This window comes from Castor canadensis, chromosome 13 (assembly GCF_047511655.1).
Source record: "Castor canadensis chromosome 13, mCasCan1.hap1v2, whole genome shotgun sequence".
NCBI lineage: Eukaryota > Metazoa > Chordata > Mammalia > Rodentia > Castoridae > Castor > Castor canadensis.
This window is the reverse complement of record NC_133398.1, coordinates 7,781,770-7,799,949: the sequence shown is the minus strand read 5'-3', so window position 1 is coordinate 7,799,949 and position 18,180 is coordinate 7,781,770. Positions and strand designations below refer to the sequence as shown.

The 18,180-nt window shown below is 49.4% G+C and overlaps 1 protein-coding gene across 6 annotated transcripts; it reads right to left on the bottom strand.

Annotated features, from left to right (window-relative positions):
- Positions 1-150: 150 nt before the first annotated feature.
- On the bottom strand, positions 151-18,172 carry Golga2 (golgin A2). 6 transcript variants are annotated; one of them, XM_020164300.2, is made up of 26 exons: positions 18,023-18,172; positions 16,274-16,396; positions 15,176-15,256; positions 11,690-11,797; positions 11,230-11,273; positions 11,047-11,110; positions 10,575-10,634; positions 10,309-10,389; positions 9,435-9,473; positions 9,113-9,175; positions 8,929-9,022; positions 8,724-8,830; positions 6,683-6,741; positions 6,191-6,332; positions 5,322-5,411; positions 5,130-5,237; positions 4,847-4,934; positions 3,988-4,325; positions 3,623-3,736; positions 2,748-3,069; positions 2,450-2,541; positions 2,016-2,234; positions 1,828-1,930; positions 1,627-1,733; positions 1,397-1,553; positions 151-1,315 (listed from the first exon to the last, which is right to left on the bottom strand). In XM_020164300.2, the coding sequence occupies exons 1-26, from the start codon at positions 18,104-18,106 to the stop codon at positions 1,101-1,103; spliced, it is 3,102 nt and encodes a 1,033-aa protein (XP_020019889.2). In that variant the 5' UTR covers positions 18,107-18,172; the 3' UTR covers positions 151-1,100. The 6 variants fall into 6 exon arrangements, with proteins under 6 accessions (XP_020019889.2, XP_020019890.2, XP_020019892.2 ...); XM_020164301.2 differs by having other exon boundaries at positions 2,450-2,538; XM_020164303.2 differs by lacking the exon at positions 10,309-10,389.
- Between the last annotated feature and the right edge of the window lie 8 nt (positions 18,173-18,180).

The following is an 18,180-nucleotide window of genomic DNA, read 5'->3' as shown; positions in this document are numbered from 1 at the left end:
TGACAGACCTGGAAGATGCCAAATAACCCTGCTGGACACCCCAGACTCCAGCTTCACACAGGCTAGATGCCTGCCCTCTGCTGGCAGGACCCACTCCCCACTGGGTGCTGACTTCAGCACCCAGTGACAAATAGAGGAGTATACAAAAAGTCAAGCAGTATGGCTAAATCCATTTATTCCGAAATAAAAAGCAAAATAAACAGGAGTCGCATCACCAGGGTGCCACAACCCCATCCCCGCCTCCTTCCTCTGTCCTATGCTACCAATAAATAAGTTTCCCGGCCCCAAATAATTAGACTCTCCCCACACTTGCCAGCCCCAATCTCCACTATGATACAGGGGGCATACCTAGCCCAGAATATACAAAATGTTACACAGGTACAATATGTACACTGGGGGAGGGAAGCCCACCTCCCAGCAGCCTCTGATCCTGCCTGACCCACAGTCAGCCCCCCAACTGTCGTTGAGGCCTGAGAGAATCACGCAGTTGACTTGCCTCAAAGTGCCTGAAAGAGGATAGGTCCCCCACCCATCCCCAGGTAGACTGCCTATGCCCTCGTGCAGCGTACAGTTAGCTCCCATTTGCCTGCAGGCCCGAATGCTGCCTGGCTTAATCTTGCCTCTAAGAAGAGGAGAGCTGGTCTGGGGAAGTGCCTGGCCCTGAGTTTCATCCCCAGCACCACCACCACCACGCACGCGCACAGGCACACGCGCGCACACACACACAAAGAACGGGAGCTCTGCTGAATGCACCAGACTATGCTGGTGCAAGACTATGGCCCTTACCTGGCTGACCGAGCCTCGTCTGTCCTAAGGACCATGAAAATGCTGCACAACTGTCTTGCCTCAGAGTGCCTCTGAGGAACAGAAGTCTCTAGAGAGGCAGCCTGCTCAATAACTAGGAGACTATGGCTCTTTGAGCCCAGATATTAAGACAGCCCTTGCAAGATGGCAAAGGGTCTGCACCTGTTTGTGTCCCCCTATTAAGACAGGGGGTCTGATCTTGCTACTCTGATAAAAGGGTGATGGGGAAGGAGTGGCAGGGACAGGAGTGCGGCAGAACACCAGCCTCACTTCTCCAGACTTTGGCTATCAGTCTTTTAGATAACCATGATCTTCACTTCATCATTCTCATCAGCCCGGTAGAAGAAGGGGATGCAGGGGTTGTTGCCCAGGCCTGCATACTCCTGGGGGTTCTGGATTTCACGCAACAGTTGCATGATCTGCTGTGCAGTGTGGTTCTTGGGGGACAAAACCATCCCAGCCTCTCCTTGCATAGCCTCAACGTTGTCAGCAAGGCTCACCTCTCGAAGGTCTTTGGAGAGAGAAAGGGGCAGGAATGAGTATTGTGCAAGCCTCCCCTACTCTTGCCAGCCATACCCATGGCTTCACTCACCATCTTGCTCACTGGCAGCTGCAAGTTCCTGGGGGCCCAAGGGGCTTGAAGTGGACTCAGCAGCAGGGCTCTGGGCAGCTGCCAGGAACTTTCCCTGCCACTCATTACGCTCACTCACAAGCCGTAACACCAACTCCTGCAGCTCCAGCAGCTTCACCTGGAGGGAGAGATGCTCAGCTCCCCAGCCATGCCTGGTCCCAGCCTGGACCACAAAAATATCCAGGGCTTACCTTCATGTCCTCCTTGTCCTGGGCCAGCCGGCTGATGTACTCCTCTTTCTCCCGGTGTCGCTCCTTCAGTAATGCCCTCTGGTTTTGGTAGAGGGCGATGTACTCTCCTGTGGGTGGGAAGGCAGACAAGGCTCACACGTGTCTCCAACCACTCCCTCCCTCCACGCCTGTGCAGTCTCACTCCTTTGGGCCCTGGCTCACCTATAGTATCTGTCTCTCCAGAGAGTTGGATGCACCGATGTTCCAGTTCTTCTACACGCTCCTTGAGCTCCACTTTTTCCTGCATGACCTGCAGGAAGCGGCTCTGGAGCCAAAATTGTGGGGTCAGGTCTCAATGGTGACCTGCCCTAGCCCCATTCTTCCTGGCTCATCAGGAAACACTTACTCACCTGCAGCTTCTCCATGGGTACCTGTATGGCCTGGTGGCTTTCCACAGAGATGCTGTCACTCTCACTCCTGGGGACCAGGGCCTCCTGTTCAGGCTTACTCTGGGACGGAGCTGCCAGATGAGTCAGGCGCCAGCAACGTGCCTTCTGCTCCCTCAACTGCCCACGCAGACGTGCCTGCTCTTCCTCTGCACTGGCTAGAGCCTCATTGAGAAATGCCACCTGCAGGCAAGAGGGGTGGGTTTTTGTCAGAGGAATGCTTAGGGCAAATGGAGGCAAGAAAGCAGAGGGGCAGGTGCACTTGTTGTTTCTAGGTGGAATGATGTCTGACCACCAGCTCCCAGAAATCACAAGAGAATCACAGGAGGGAACCAAGGTATCACAGTTTCCACGGGTAGGGAAGCAGGAAAGAAGAGGCAGAGTAGAGTCTGGCTCACCATGGCTTCTCGGCTGTCTAGGTCCTCTGGGATAGTCAGACTGGGCCGAGGAGCCTCCTCATCATTTTCTTCTTCATCTGCTTCATCTCCTACTGGGGGCAGACAATAGGTTTTCTGTCTTCTCAGACAACTGACAAGGGAGGCAGAGTGGGCCCAGGAGGAAAGCTCAGGGCCCACCTGTGCCCCCCTTTACTGTGTACCTCTGGACCAACCACTGCCCAGAGAATGACTTGCAAATTCTATTCTGTAGAGTACCTCCCTCAAGCTCTCTCCTCTCCTTCTAAGCCATCTTATTCACCTTCCCCAGGGTGAGCCAGGAGGCTCAGCTGGGCCTGCAGCTGCTGGTTCTGCTGGTTGGTGGCTTCTAACTGCTCCTGGGTCTCCTTCAACTCTTGGTGAGCCATCTCCGCTGCCATCTTGCCCTGCACCTCCTCGTGCTTCAGCTGATCCAGGAGCTGGGTCTGTATCAAAAACTGCTGGTGCAGTGCCTCCTTCTCAGAGGTCAGCTGCTGATAGGCGGCCACATACTGTTGATAGGCGGCTACATACTGCTGCAGGTGGGCCAAGCACTGGTCTCGCTGTTCCTGCAGACCCTGGGCCTCCTGGCTCTTCAGCTCCACCTGCGGGAAGACCCTAGGCATGAAGGCAAGTGGTAGCTTGCTTCCAGATTCTGAGCCCAGAAGTGGGGGAGGGAAGGGACACAGAGTCCTGCACCTAGCCTCACACTTGAAATTTAGGCACCAGATGTAGAAAAGCAGAAGGAGCCAATCCACATCTGTTATGGGTATGCTACTAGTGCCCAATACCATCATACATTATCTCATGTAACTCTCAACATCTCTACTAGACAACTGCTAATCTCCTTTTGAAGTTCTGGAAACTGCAGCTTAGTGATGTGAAGCATCTGAAAGTGGCCCCTGGAGCTGAGATTAGAATCCAGCATGAACCCAAGGAGCCTTGCATGATAACCCTATCTCTTTGCCTACAATAAGGGAGCTCCAGGCCTCTAGCAGGGACGACGATGTCCAGAAACTTAGGGCTACCCACCTCTAGCAGTCAGAGGCAAAGAGCAAGAAATAATCTCATGTACTCATCTGTGCTGGTCCCAGCACATCCCCTTCCTCAAACAATGGTGCCTGACTCCTGTCACATGACACATGGGGCAGGGGTTACCGTCTCCTTCAGATCTCCCAGCTTCTCCTGCAGCTGGCCCAGCTTCTTCGCCAGCTCCTTCTTGACATGCTGTTCTGATTGCAGTGCACTCGTGAGCTCCATGTTCTCATTGGTCTGGATAGAGAGCAGCAATCAGAGCCATCCAATGTGGCTGGAGCCCTCAGACCTGGGTGTCCACCTCCCATAAAGTAGGGACAGTTGGAGAAGACGCCATCTTCCCCCCAGACACCTGAGCAAGACTGTGGCTCACACAGAGTCTTCACAACTACCAGGTCATCTGAGGTCTATACCCCATTTTATGCGGAAAAACAATGCAGAGAGGGGTGTGTTGTCCTGCAAGGGAAGAGGGCCAGCAGGCCACGCACCAGCCTGACAAAGCCATCCTGCAGCTCAGCCAGCTGCTCCTTGAGCTCGCGATTCTGCAGGAGTGCACGGCTGATGGTAGTGCGGTCATTATCCATAGTCTCCAGGATCTTCTTGCGATCCTCCGCCTGCTGGTTCCAGACCTCAGCCGCACGCTCCAGAGCCAATAGGCGCTCCTCCTGTTCCTGGTTCAGACGACTCAGACTCTCATTGTCCTGCACCTGAGCTTGCAGCTGTCCTGCCAGGTTCTCTAGCTCCTTCTGCAGCTGCTGGGCCTCCACCTGCAGCAGCTGTTCTGCCTCAGATGGCCCTGTTGGGGGTGCTGGGGGTGGTGACTCGACTGAGAAAGAAATACAAAATAAGGGCCTTGGGCCTCTGGCTTCTCAAAACCCTCCTCTCGTTCCTCAACTCCTGAACCAGGCTCCTTGCCCCAAACCTTGGCTTCCTGGTTAACAATATTCATACCCAAAGAATGGTCAATCTTTCAAGCTACTCCCCAACAGTCTACATCATTGTGCTCAAATCAACTATGGGGGGGTGGCAGTGGGTACAACACCCCTCTTTACAGATGGGGACACTGAGGCTTGAGAGATGACAAGATTTGCAATCAGCCAGGTGCCACTGGCTCACAGCTATAATCTTAGCTACTTGGGAGATTGAGATATGGAGGATCATAGTTCAAGACCAGCTAAGGCAAACTGCCCAGTTCAAACCCCAGTCTCACAAAAAACAAAAAAAATCTTGCTATCTCCTGGTGCAGACCCCCTTCCCTCTGCCACAATGCCCCTACATCCACCCATCTCCCTGTCCCACAGCCCTTAGACCAGTTCCTGCTGTCAAGTCACCCTCATCCCTGCTCACCCAGCTGGCTCCTCAGTTCCGCCAAGTTGTTCTCCAGCTCCAGCACCTGATTCACACTGTGCTCCTTCTCCTCTCTCAAGGTGCGCATCTGCCCAAGGCATGGTGGGGAAGAGCCGTGGAGGGAGGAGTGCAAAGATCCCAGGCACCACCTTCCTCTTGACTCCCACCTCCACAAAACCAAAGCACATAACCCCTCTCTGGCTGCCCTCCACAGCAAGAGATACCATATCTATGGTCCAGATGCTCAGAAAGAGAGTGTGAGCTCCCCAGGACCAGGCCTCACCTGCTCCAACACTTGCTGCATCTTCTGCTTCCACTCCGCACTCTCTTCTTTCAGGTTCTCTGCATATTGATCTCTCTCCATCTGCAATTTTTTCAGCAACTCTGTCAGCTGCAAGAATTGGCACACAAGTTAGGAAGGGCTGCCTAAAGTCATCCCATTCCCCTTCACAGTCCTCCCTCTGCCAAGCCTCACCTGCCCCACTCGTCTCTCCAGTTGTGTCCGCTCCTCCATGGCCTGCTGTAACTGTTGATTACTATCAGGGGGTTCAGACTGATTAGAAAACTGCATGAGGAAAATGAGAAATTTAGATGTGAGGAGTCCAGTTTGTCTCATGAAATGCCCTCCCACAAGTGTGTCAGCTAGGATCCATGTACAACTCAGGGTCATTACCATGTACCAATTAAAGTGCTGGCTTGGCCCCCAGGAAGAGGAAAACAGACTCCTGGATGATTATATAAAATCTGTAAAATGATGTTTTTCAACCAGGATTCATTCTTTCATTCTTTTTATTATTTTTTGGTGGTAGGGGGGCCTGAATTCAGGACCTCACACTTACTAAGTGGGAGCTCTACCACTTGAACCACTCTACCAGTCCTCAAGCAGTATACTCTAAAAAGTAAAATAAGCCTAATGCTGATGGTTCACGCCTGTAATCCTAGCTACTCAGGAGGCGGAGATCAGAAAGATCTCAGTTCAGAGGTTACTGGGACAAATAGTTTGTAAGCGCCCCTATCTCAAAAATACCCAACAACAAAAAAGGCTGGCAGAATGGCTCAATTGGTAGAGCACCTGTCTAGTAAGTGCGAAGTCCTGAGTTCAAACCCCAACCAAAATAAATACATAAAATAAAATATCTAAAAGCCTTATCACTGAGAGTCTGATTCCACAGGTGTAGCCAGGGTCCCAATTTGTAGATTTTTTAGCCATCTCTGGACAATTCTATGCTGCAACCAGAACAAGGATTCAACCTTCCCAGCTCTTGGCTTGGAGGCCACCCACTGAACCTAGAGATTTGGCTGGCTGGTTGGGGCTTGCTTGGCTGACCAACTTCAGTCTCTCACCTGTAGCAGCAGCAGCTCAGACATCTCCAGCTTCTTCTGCAGCTCCTCCATTCCGAGTTGCATGGCTGCTTTCTCAGTCAGTAGAACTCGAAGCCTCTCCTCCAGTTCTGAATTCAGCTCCTTCAGGTCCTCATTGTTTTTGCTGTGACCAGATACAGTGCAAACAGAAATTAACCAAGAACAGAAGGGTCCACTTTGGTGATCCACCCACTACCCTACACAACCACAAGACATGACATCCAAAAGGACATGAGGAATCAAGAGTCATGGTGGGAGGGAAAAAAAACAAAATAATTAAAAAAAAAAAAAAAAAAGAGTGGAAGTGGCAGGCCACAGAAAGGACATGAGTTGCCTGAGGCCACCCCATGAGTCAGGGGTACAGCTTGGGACTAGAGTTCAGTTTTGCACATGCACAAACCTGCACCCCCAACCTCCCACCATTACCTGCACTAAGGGCCCCCCAGAATGCCCATCCTGCTTCTCCCTTCCTACCTGTTTTTATACAGCTCCAGCTTCAGGGAATCTCGCTCTTTGGTTAGTTCCTTATTGTACTGCAAATACAGAAAGTTAAGTCAGGACCTGGCAGGCAAAGAGGTAGCTGGCACACCACCAGCCCTCGTAACTGTTCTACAGTGACAATTCCTCACCTTCGATCACACTTGACATTTTTCCAACACATTTCCGAGCCGATGATCTCATTTGTGTTTTAGTGTGTTTGTTTTTTGGTTTGTTTTTGGCTACACTGGAACTTGAACTCAGGGACATGCACTCACTAGGCAGGCAATCTACTGTATGAGCCCTTTTTGCTTTCGTTATTTTTCAGAGTGTCTCACTCTTCTCCAGACTATACCATGATCCTTCCATTTGACACTTCTGATGTAGCTGGGAGGACAGGCACGTGTCACTTCGCCCAGCCATCGGTTGTGTCTGGGCTGGCCTTAAACTGTTCATTAAATTGCAGCTTCCCAAGTAGCTACAATTACAGGCTTGAGTGACAGCACCTGGCTTGTTGCGTTTTGTTTGACAGGGGATTCCTGGCTGGCCTTGAATTCCTGAGCTCAAGTCATCCTTCTGCCTCAGCCTCCCAAACATCTGCGACTACAAGTGTGTACCACCATGCCCAGCCTTTGGGTTTTTTGTCTTCTATTTGTTGTTTTTGTTTGTTTTTTCTTCCCCATACTGGGCATTAAACTCAGGGCCTCCCATATGTTAGGCAAGCACTCTCGCCCTGAGCTACATCTCTAGCCTTCTCATCTGCTTTTAATTTTTATTATTTGATGGTAAGGGGTTTCAACGCAGGGCCTCATGCTTGCTAGGCAGGGACTATCAGTTGAGCCATGCCTCCCAGCCCTTATTTTGCTTTGTTTTTCAAACAGGGTCACCTGTTTTTGCCAGGGCCTTGCCTTGGACTGTGATTCTCCTACCTACACCTCCCAAGGTACCTGGGATTATGGCTGTACACTACCATTCCTAGCTTGTTTGGTTGAAGGGGAAGAGAGGTGTCTCATTAACTTTTTGCCCAAGCTGGCCTCAAACCTCAATCCTACTAATCTCCATCTCCTCGTAGTCTCATCTGTTTTTAATAACTCTGTAAGGGTGGAAGAGGCAGAAACAGGATTGAATGACCAGGTGTGGTGGTAAATGCCTGTAATCCCAGTACTCAGTAGAAGGACTATGAGTCCCAAGGCCAGCCTGGAGCTGCTATGTAGAGAAACCTTGTCTCAAAAAAAAAAAAAAAAAAAAAAAAAAAAATTACCACTGGCTATCAGAGGCCCAGAACTATCAGATACCGTTGATATTATTACCACTGTAATTACCTTCACTGAGTGGTTAATCAGGCACCATGCTACCATTCCATCTCATCTTCACAACCACCATATGAGAGCTACTGTCACCTCCATTCACCTCCATTTGGTAGATGAAACACCTCATGTAAGAGGCTAAGTGCTGGCCTAAAATCACTTAAGTAGAGCCTGACTTTGAATGTCTTGGTCTAATTCTCTAGACCCATTTTCTCCCTGGGTATGGAGGAGCGAACAGGAGGAAGAAATTAAGTTTGTACTTTAATCTTTTATTCACCTTTTGAATGGTTGGTCCATTCACAGTCCAGAACTCAGGAAGTACAGAAGTGAAATGTCTTGCAGCCGTTTCTCTCCCCTAAGTTTATGAATTCTTGTATGTGTTATGCATATTATGCACACATCTCCTCTCTCTCCACAAATGGTAACATACTAAACCCTTCTGTATCTTAACAGCCCAAGCACCATATCCCTTCTAGCACTTGGCCAAGGCCACAGCCAGTTAAGGGCATGGGTGGGCACTGGACTCTGGCCTCTGTATCCAGGGTTCACTCTGCACAGCAACCCCCAACTTGCCCATGGTAGCCGACTCATCAAAGGCAACAAAAGCAGCAAGAAACGACCTGTGTGCATTCTGAGCACCAAAACACTCCTTCCTGTGGAAGACCCATTTAGGTTCACTGGCCTAGCAGGGAAGCTAGGCTCGTAGTGACTGGAGAGGCAACTGGACTCACCTTGTCTGCTTGTTTCTGCTGCGTGGAGACTGCAGACAGAGTCCGCTCCAGCTCTCCCACGCGCTGTCGGGAAGACTGCAGGCGGCTAGCAAGATCCTCAGACTCTCCTGGAATGAGAAAGGTTGAGATAGAGACCCAAAGACTCTCCCAACTCAAGCATGCCAAGGTGTTAGGGTAAAGGATAAAGAGGCACCCAGATTCCCACCTGCTTTCTGCCTGGCTGCCTGCTGTGTGTGGGCCAAGGCTGTCTGTAACTCTGACTTCTCAGACACCAGGATTCCTATGGTCTGAATGTGAACCTTAGGGGGAAAAGTCAAACTGTGCTGAGTGCTGAGCAAGAGGAAAGAAGCACTACCCAAGCACATGGGGACACCACATTGTCTGCTCACCTGCAACTGTTCCCTCAGAGCTCCCTGCTCCTTGGCCAGCTTCTGCTGGCATTCCTTCTTCTCCTGTGGGAAGAAGGAAGCAGCAACTCTCACTTAGGGTGGCAGAGGTGAGATGGCAAAGGATACCACAGAATACCAGCAGTGGCCCAGGACAGACCCACCAATGAGACCAAATTATCAGGGACCCTGCAGGGGACAGGCCTGGGGTAGGGGTAAGCCTCCTTGAGGCTGGGACAGGATAAAACAAGACCGAGCCTGTTCCTCTTGAGCCCTCCCCCATACCCAGCAGCCATGTAATGAGCAAACACGGAAATCCTGGTACCTTTTCCAGTTGATCCAGTGTGTCTTGATTCTGCTGTTTCTGTAGGGAGAAAGAGTCAAAGGAAGGTGACTAGGGTTGTCCTCCTTTACTACTCCCTAGACCAAGACAGGCAGGCAAGGGCTAGGGACAGGTTTGAAAAAAGTTCTCAGATCCCATGGGGACACAAATGCCTCAAACTCCCAGAGAAAGACAATCTAGGTCTTGGCTGACTTCAGCTGACAGCTATACAACTAAAGATCCAAATGTGGGTCCTTTTTAAAGGACAATAACATGAACCTTTAGAAGTGGAGTTGAAAAAAATAGACTACCCTCTGCCAGCTTGGGACTTAGAAAGGTGTATTCATTCAACAACTGAGCACATCCTGCAGGCACAGCAGGGGCACAGGAATGAGAAGGACAGAGAAGATCCCTTCTCCCTGATGCTTCCATTCCAGAGAGCCTTTCAATCTTTGTTCTTAGAGCTGAAAGAGACCTTGGGTGCTCCCTAATTCTACCTCCACAGGAAACTCAAGCCCAGCGAAGAGACATGACTCCAAAATCAAAGAGAGCAAATTAGGGCCTGAACCAGGGCAGAATATGGAGTTCCTGACAACCAGCTAGGCCTGCGCATCCACTGGAGGCCACAGCCCCAGGGCAAGTGGGACAAGAACTCAAGCAGAGTGTCTAGAGGACAGAGAGAAGATAAGGGGGCAGCAAGAGGAACAGCCATGCTGCATGCTCTGGGCTCTAGGGTCCCTCCAGCTGAGACCTGGGCCCTCCAACACCCTATTCCCCCTTGATACCAGGGGCCCCAGCCCTTTTCTTCAGAGCCCCAAGGGGAAATTGGAGCCCAAGAATGATAGCATGGAATCAGGGGACCCCACTAGACTCTTACCAATTCCTCTATCTTGCTACTGAGTTGTTTGTTTGTTAGATAGCTGGAGTCCAGGGCTACTGCTAGCTCTTGGTACCGGCTCTGAGGCGCATGCAGAGAGGAGGAGTTGGAGGAGTATGAGGGGAGAGGTAGAGAGAGCATCATTAGGGTTGGGGGTGTGTGTGGGCTGTCTCAGCTGGCAGTGGGGCACCCAAGCCCCATGTGGAAGGAGATGAGGTAGGGAGCTGGCCTGCAGGGTCACTGGGTCATGGTCCAGGGCCACTCACCTCCAGATCCTTCATATTAGAGGAAGATGTGAGGCCCTCCCCGTTGATGTAGGGTGTAGACTAGAAGAGATGAGAGCTCACATGGAGAAGCTCTGTCTGCCTCAATCTCTAAGCCCTCCACTTCCTTTCTTCTCCCTCAACTGGCAAAATGTTCTTTCCTGCCTAACTTGGAACCCTCCTCCCATTAGACCTTTGAACAAACTTCTTTGTCAAAGAATATCACACCATTGTCTCTTCCCTCCCAAGCAGCTCTCATTCTATGCTTTCTGCACCAGGACAAAATTATGTCGCCAATCATGTGGTCCAAGTCTGTTATCTGTTCAGCCTCAAGGGATGAGACTCAGAGAAGGGGGGACTTGCCCAAGCATGTCAGCTAATCCTAAGCTCTTCTGTCTCTTGTGAATCCCTACTCCAGTTCCTAGCATACTGTCCTTCCCTTTTTGCCCCCTTCTGGGCCCCAATTCTGGGGTACCTCAGACACAAGACCATTGAGCTGTTGAGAAAGTTGCCGCAGGCTCTCAGTCGATGAAAAAGTCCTAGGGATAGAGACACAGAGTCAGGGGTGCAGATGGTTTGATGGGAAAGAGGTTAATAGGCAGTGGCCTGCCCTGACTCCCTCAGCCTAGGGACTGCTGCCCCAGGAAGAGACACTCACTTGGTTTCATCCATGAGATTAGGGCCACTGTCAGCATCATGGAGCTGTTTGGGAAGAAACACACAAGGTGGTCATTCAACTTCTGGTAAGAATCACTCAGAAGCGGGGTGTGATAGCACATGCCTGTAATGTCAGCACTTAGGAAGCTGATGTAGGAAGAGCTTGAGTTCAAGGCCAGACTAGGTTACAGAGTGAGTTTGAGCCCTGGGCTACATAGCAAGTCCCTGACTCAAAAAAAAAGTCACCCAGAGGCAGGGTGAGTCAAGCTCCTTCAATCTCCCCAAACCTCAAAGAAAATCCCTGTCTTGTCCTCTTCATGCCAGAACCTAGGAAGAACACCTGGCTCTAGAGACCTTACTACCTGAAGGGAGAAGGGAATCCAGAGGAGATACTGTTCTTTGGGAAGGAGGACAAGAAGGGCACACAGAAGGGCAGCAGGCAAAAGGGGAAAGGCACGAACCTGAGGTGATGCCATGCCAGTGATACCAGCATCAGGGGAAGGGACACTGGCAGATAACACAGTGTCACCAGCAGATGATGGCGCGGGAGCAGCACGGTCTTTGGATGCCTGTCATAGAACACAGCAGGGGGTTAGGGGCCAGGCAGGAGAGAAGATGCCTCTCTGCCATTGTCATGAGGGTACAGGGCAGGTAGGATAGTGCTGTTGCAACTGGAGGATGGTCACACATGCTAGGGGCCACTGTGGACGGGACTAGTCCATGCCTCAGGTCACCTAGTAGCATTTTGGATAGCCAAAGCTCAAAGCAGGGTCTACAGGGTTCCCTTCCTGAATACCCAAGAACCTCACCTTCCCTGGAGCTCTGACCTGTGGCAGTCACAGCAGGTGGAAGGAAGGTGTGCCCACATCAGGGAGCAGAAAGACAATTTCCTGAGAGCCAGCCTGCTGCACACTGACCCTGACCCCTGGGCCCTTGCTGGTCAAAGACTGGTGGTGATGGACTAGTTGTCATGGACAAGGTATCTATACGCTTGTCTCCTCTCTTGGTCTCACTTCCTCCCTGTGTGTTTGTCTAATTCAGAAACAACCTGAGAAACCAAAAGGCAATCTGCCCTTTGGCTCTTGGCATCCTGGAGGTAGTGGGACCTCTTTCCTAGGAACAGCAGCCAGGAAACAATATAAGGATTTAGGACTTGAGGCCATGTAGAAATCTTTCTTGCTTCCCCAACTGGACCTACTTGGTTTCCCAGCCACACCCAGTCACTCCCCAGGCTCAGACCTAACTCTAACTTCCAACTGGCCAAATGGGCAGAGAATAGGAATAATAGTTGACCAGCTGATACCCAACAAGGGAAGAGCCCTAGGGAGCTGAAGCCTGCCCAGAGAGCCTAAGAAGTGGCCACACCTCTTTCCAGGGAAAGGGCTGCCTTTGTTTTTGGATGCTTCAGTCTTGGCCTCTGAAAACCACCATCAATGTCTACCCATACAACCAGTGCTATGGAGACCAGGGGAACTAAAGATAAGCTTCGTTATTTACAGGTTTACTGTGACCATGGCCCTGGAACCTAGTGTTCATAGTATGACTATTAGCCCTGGAATCTCATGTGTTGCCTTCACATCTATAGCTGAATCTAACAGGTACAAGCAGAACTGCAGCAGCTGGCCAGGCAGGATACTGCAGGGTACCCTGGAAGGCTCTAGTTCCTTCTGACATCTTAAATTGCCAGAGCTCTAGGATTAGACACAGGAACACTCATACAGGCAAAAAAGAACTTTTCTGCATATTTTTAAATATATGACATAGTTATTTTGTGAGCAAACAAGTTATTCCATAATTTTTAAGTCTTATGGTTAAGTATAGAGTTTTAAAAAATGTCCAGTCCCCTCAAAATGTCCCAACCCATTAGAAATTTTATCTCTCCATTATTCCCTATTTCTGGAAATGTTAGCTTTACTCAGGAGACCAGTCATATTCCTGGAGTAGATAACTTACATAGGAAAACAGTTGAAGCAGACAATTTAAGAACACACAAAAGTCTTCATTTCTAGAACAGAGGGTCCTGGGCTGGACACAGAATCTTAGAGCTGACTAGTATTTTTCTAATGAAGAAACTGAGGTCCTAGACACCCTACAGACACCCTTTGCAGCTAGCCCCTTAGCAGGGCAAAAGCCAAATATGTGGCTACAGGAGACTTCTAAGACTGACCCCACATACGACATGTGTCACCGGGTGTATCCACTGAGCTGACAACGTGAGTCACAGCACCTGAGCAGACCTGATTGTCTGGGCAGGATCAGCTGTGATGACAGGAAAACTCTTGAACACCAACTAAGAGTGTCCAGTCCATTCCTCTCCCATGCCCAACTCCAACAGAATCTGGCCCTTATTTCTTTCTCTACTTTGGCAGAAATCCCCTGGTCAAGTTAAGAAGGAAATGCCAACATCATATCCAGAGGAGGCCATCTCCTACCCGTCCACCAGGACTCCTTGTATCCTTGAAAGGTACCTATAAGCTTATAATGCCAGCCTTGACCTTACTGCTCCCCCACTGTGTGTGGATGTTACCCAACTTTAATCTTCAAAATAGCCTCAAATGCCACCTTCTCCAACCTCGAGTCCATTTTGTTTCTTTTCTTTTTTTTCCTTCCTTTTGGCACTGGGGTTTGAACTCAGGGCCTCATGCTTGCTAAGCAGGCACTCTTACCACTTGTGCCATTCCACTAGCCCTTAAATGTTGCCAACAAAGCCAGCTATTTTTTTTGTGGGACTGGGACTTGAACTCAGGGCTTCCAGATTGCAAAGCAGGTACTCTAGTACTTGAGTCAAACCTTCAGTCTCCAGTACATTTAGAATCCACCTTCCTTCAGTTGAACATTTGGAATGTAGCCATATTGTCCCTTGTTTCTTTCAGAGGCCACTGTCTCCCTCAGTGTGCATCTATCTTGTTTGTCCATTTTGTTTTGTTTGTCACAGAGTCTCATTCTGTAGCCCAGGTTGGCTTCAAACTCATGATCCTCCCAGGCTCCCGAGTGCTAGGATTACAGGCGTGTATCTTTACGCTCGGCTTGTTGGTCTGTTTTTGCCACTGTTTAGTAAAGTGTTTTTGCTATCAAGGGCCCAGTGAATATGGCCAAGAATCCTCTGATGTTTAAAAGAGATAAGGGGCAGAGTGTGCTAGTCACTCAGATTATCTGTTTGGTTAACCTCACATCCTTCAGTTAGTTCCTTGGAACATAATGCAAACTCATTTTCTCTTAACCTTATGTTCCCAAATTTCCAACCAAAATAAATTAATCAACTCAAAATTCACAAACAAACTTCTATGGTCTGTGGATTTTTTTGGGGACAAATACCCAGAGGGCAAGACCTAAAAATGTTTTTTTCTTAATCTCTCCCAGTCTGACACCACACCGGGCACTTAAAAGCCCAAGTCTCACACACCTGCTCTGAAAGTTATTCCCAAATTAGTTCTGTTTTTGTTTGGTGTTTTTTTGTTTGTTTGTGTGTGTGTGTGTGTGTGTGTGTGTGTGTGTGGCAGTACTAGGGTTTGAACTCAGGGCCTCACACTTGCTAAGCAGGCCTCTACCACTTGAGCCACCCCTCCAGCCCTTTTTTGCATTGGGTATTTTTGAGATAGGATATCAAGAACTGTTTGCCTGGGGCTGCCTTTAACCAATATCCTCCCAATGATCTCTGCCTCCCAAATAGCTAGGATTATAGGCATGAGCCACCAGCATCTGGCCCAAATCAGTTTTAACCTTCAAGGTGTGTCTCATCTTTCTCAAGATGATAAAAGATGTGAGGGGAGGAAAAAAAGCCCAATCAAACAAGCAGGTGAAGAGGCAGACATAAGCAAGATGAGTATTAACGGCAGCAACATAAAATAAACCAGAAGCAAAGGATCCCCCCCAAACAGAGAAGCCACCTCAGGGACATGCAAGCTGGGAGAGACCAAGCCAGAGTGGGGGTCTCGGCACTGCCTCACCTTCCACTTGTCCAATGGGGGGAGCGCTACCCCATTGGAATGGTTAAGGTCGGACACCAGCACCTTCAGAATGTCCTGAATCTACAGGAGCGAAAAGGGAAAAACAAGGGCAGGGGGAGAAAGAGAGAAGTAGCTTAGAGAGACAAGAAAGTCAGGGAAGAAAGAAGAGGAGGGTTCAGAGAAACAGATCACTGAAGAAGAGCAGATCAATATCAGAGCCTGTTCCATCCTTCCAAACAGCCACCTGCTGCCTTGCCAAAACATCAGAAACAGACGGAAATGTTCTGAGTGACGCAGTCAAGTCACCAAACCAATACAGCTCCTAACATACACTAGACTCTTTCCTCAGGCTCAGGATGCAGGAGCAATCTGGAAAAGCTCTAGACCCCCATCTCCATTTAAAAAACCATGTTCCCAAGTAAGGGTACTCCTTGAACATAAGGGGCTACAGCTAAAAATTAAGTTTGAAAGACATTGATTCTAATCCAGTAATGACATTTTACAGTTAAGGAAACTGAGGCCAAGGGGAGAAAGTGACTTTTCTGAGGTCACCAGCAAGCTAACGGCAAAAACGGACTCAAAACTCAGATCTTCTCCTAATCATGGTGCCTACAGTAACCGTCACCATACCCTGGGGCTTTTCCAGTGTTTCCTGAAAGGACAGCCTGGTGGCAAGTGGCTGCTGCTGTTCTGAGGAAAATCAAATAGCAACTATTATTTACTGAATGTTTACTCCACACCAGATCCTGTACTAAAGAATTAACATAAAAACAACAAATCTCATGTAAACTTGTAAACATCATAAATACAGGTAAAACAACATTATAATTTATAGTTGTAGAGAGCGGCCAAGAGCTTAAACAATTTGCCCTATTTGTAGCAGAGAAAGTGTAATTCCTTCTTCCTTTTTTTTTTTTGTGCTGCTGGAATCAAACCCTGGGCCTCTCACATGGGCCTCTCACAAGTGCTCTACCACTGAGCTACACCCCCAGCCTTCAAACCCAAAATTCTTAACCAGTACGCTTCTCCTTCTTAACCATTATCCTCTGCTACCCTTTGAGCCCTCTGTCCCTGGAGGCCTGGCCAGCCAAGACTCACATCCTCAGGTGAGTTACAATCACCAGCAGTGGTTGTCTCAGGATTATTGTCATTTTTTATTTTTTTCTTTTTCTTCGCTCCTGCTGGAACACCAGGGCTGTTCCTCTGCTGATATTCTCTTAGCTGTAGAAAGGAAAAGCAGTGGTACTCATAAAAAGGATAAGTCCTTGTATTCAGATTCACTTTATAAAACACTCTCACATATGCCATCTCATATAATGCCACCAACCACCCTACAAGGTGGTGTAATGCTCTTAATGACTGAAGAAATAAACTATTGATGGGCTTTTTTTTTTTTTTAAATAATGGAACTTAAATTCAGTATTATGACTCCAAGCTCTGGAGTTTGCCATGAATCAGCAGCTCCCAGGGGGCAAAACCAGAGGTAGAGGTGAAAAAATAAACACTAATAAGTAGGCAAAAACTGTATACTGGGTTGTTTAGAAGCCAGACACTGGGAACTAGGCGCAGTGGCGCCTAGTTGAGAGGCTGAGGCAGGAAAATGGTGTGTTCAAGGCCAGTTTCGGCTACACAGTAAGTACAAGCCAGCCTGGGCTGCCTAGCCAGACCCTGACTCCCCCCACAAAAAAAAAAAAAAAAACCCAGACATTGGGGTCCTTTCTTAACATTTCTATTACAAATATACACTGGTTCTTCCGAAACTTTTACATCAACATATCACAAGGGCAGAGGCACAGCCTTAGTGAATCTGGGAACTAACAGAAAGAGCACAACCCAAACATTTCATAAAGTGGTCTTTTACAATCTTACAAATTTATGCAAATGCCATCCCTAAGTACATAATATGTTTAGTGTGTCTCAAGGGAATCAAGCAAAACTGATGCTTCTGAAAGATGCCTCATATTCATTCTGTAGCACTCAGCACTCCAGGTGGAGAAGATGATTTGGGGAAGAGTCAAGCAGGGAAGTTCTGGTTCCCAAGAACTCTTCCACAAAGTCATGCAGTTCTTGCTCCAGTGAGCTCCACTGAAAGGGGGCTCTGGTCCCAGAATCACAAAGAATTCGAATGTAAGGTAGAGAATTCAGAAAAAATTTTTCGAGACTCTCTGGAGCATAGACACCTGAGAGAAAGCCAAATCAATTCACACATGTTCTCCTGTGGTCACCCACGATACTGCCAACGTTCTGAGTTCCCTGGTGAAGGCTTTTCACGTTGTCAGTGTCTGAGTTAAGGGAGCAAGGGTGCCTGAAAACGCTCTGCTCTAAGTCCCACAGCCAAGACCCGTTCCAGGTGACAATTTGTACCACAACCAGAAAAATCAGAAAGGGGGTGAAGACACTTAAGGGACAGAGCTGGAAGATTAAAGGCTGGGCTGAAGGTAGTAATGACAGTTCCGAGTGGGACTGACGTAACTACATTCCACACCTCCCTACCGACGCCGGAGTCGCGGTGGCGGGGTGGGGGTGGGGGCTGCGGGGCCAGGACCGAGGTCCTTGGTGACGGGAACCCAGGGAGACCAAAGAGATCCGGTATGGGGCGGCAGGAGAGGGGCGAGCCTGGAGAGAGGAGCACCGGGAGTCACCGGCCAAAGTCACCCACGGGCGACTGGCGAGGGAGGAAGCTGGGCTGCTGAGGGGGCGGGGCAAGCTGAAAAGACTTTGGTGGGGGGAACCAAGGGGCGCCAAGGGGAGCCCCTGTGTGCCTCAAGAGTGGCTCAGACTCTGCCACTGTCCGGCCGTCCTAGAAGCTCGGGCAAAGTCAAAGGGTCGCGACCCGGAGCGTTTTACCTTTTTCTTGGCCGCAGCCAATTTGCTCTGTCTGGTTTCTTCCGACATCCCGGGGCGGGGACGGGGAAGGTGGGGGGGCCACATCACCACAATCCCAGCAATCACCGTGCTCCCAGCAACCACCGCGAACTACCTCCAACAACCACTCGCAGCGGTGT

Coding starts and splice junctions, on each gene's coding strand:
- Golga2 (XM_020164300.2), bottom strand. CDS start 18,106: ATGTGGCCCCCCCACCTTCCCCGTCCCCGCCCCGGGATGTCGGAAGAA. Junction 9,176..9,434: donor CACTGGATCAACTGGAAAAG/GTACCAGGATTT, acceptor TTCTTCCCACAG/GAGAAGAAGGAATGCCAGCA. Junction 1,316..1,396: donor AGCTGCCAGTGAGCAAGATG/GTGAGTGAAGCC, acceptor CTCTCTCCAAAG/ACCTTCGAGAGGTGAGCCTT.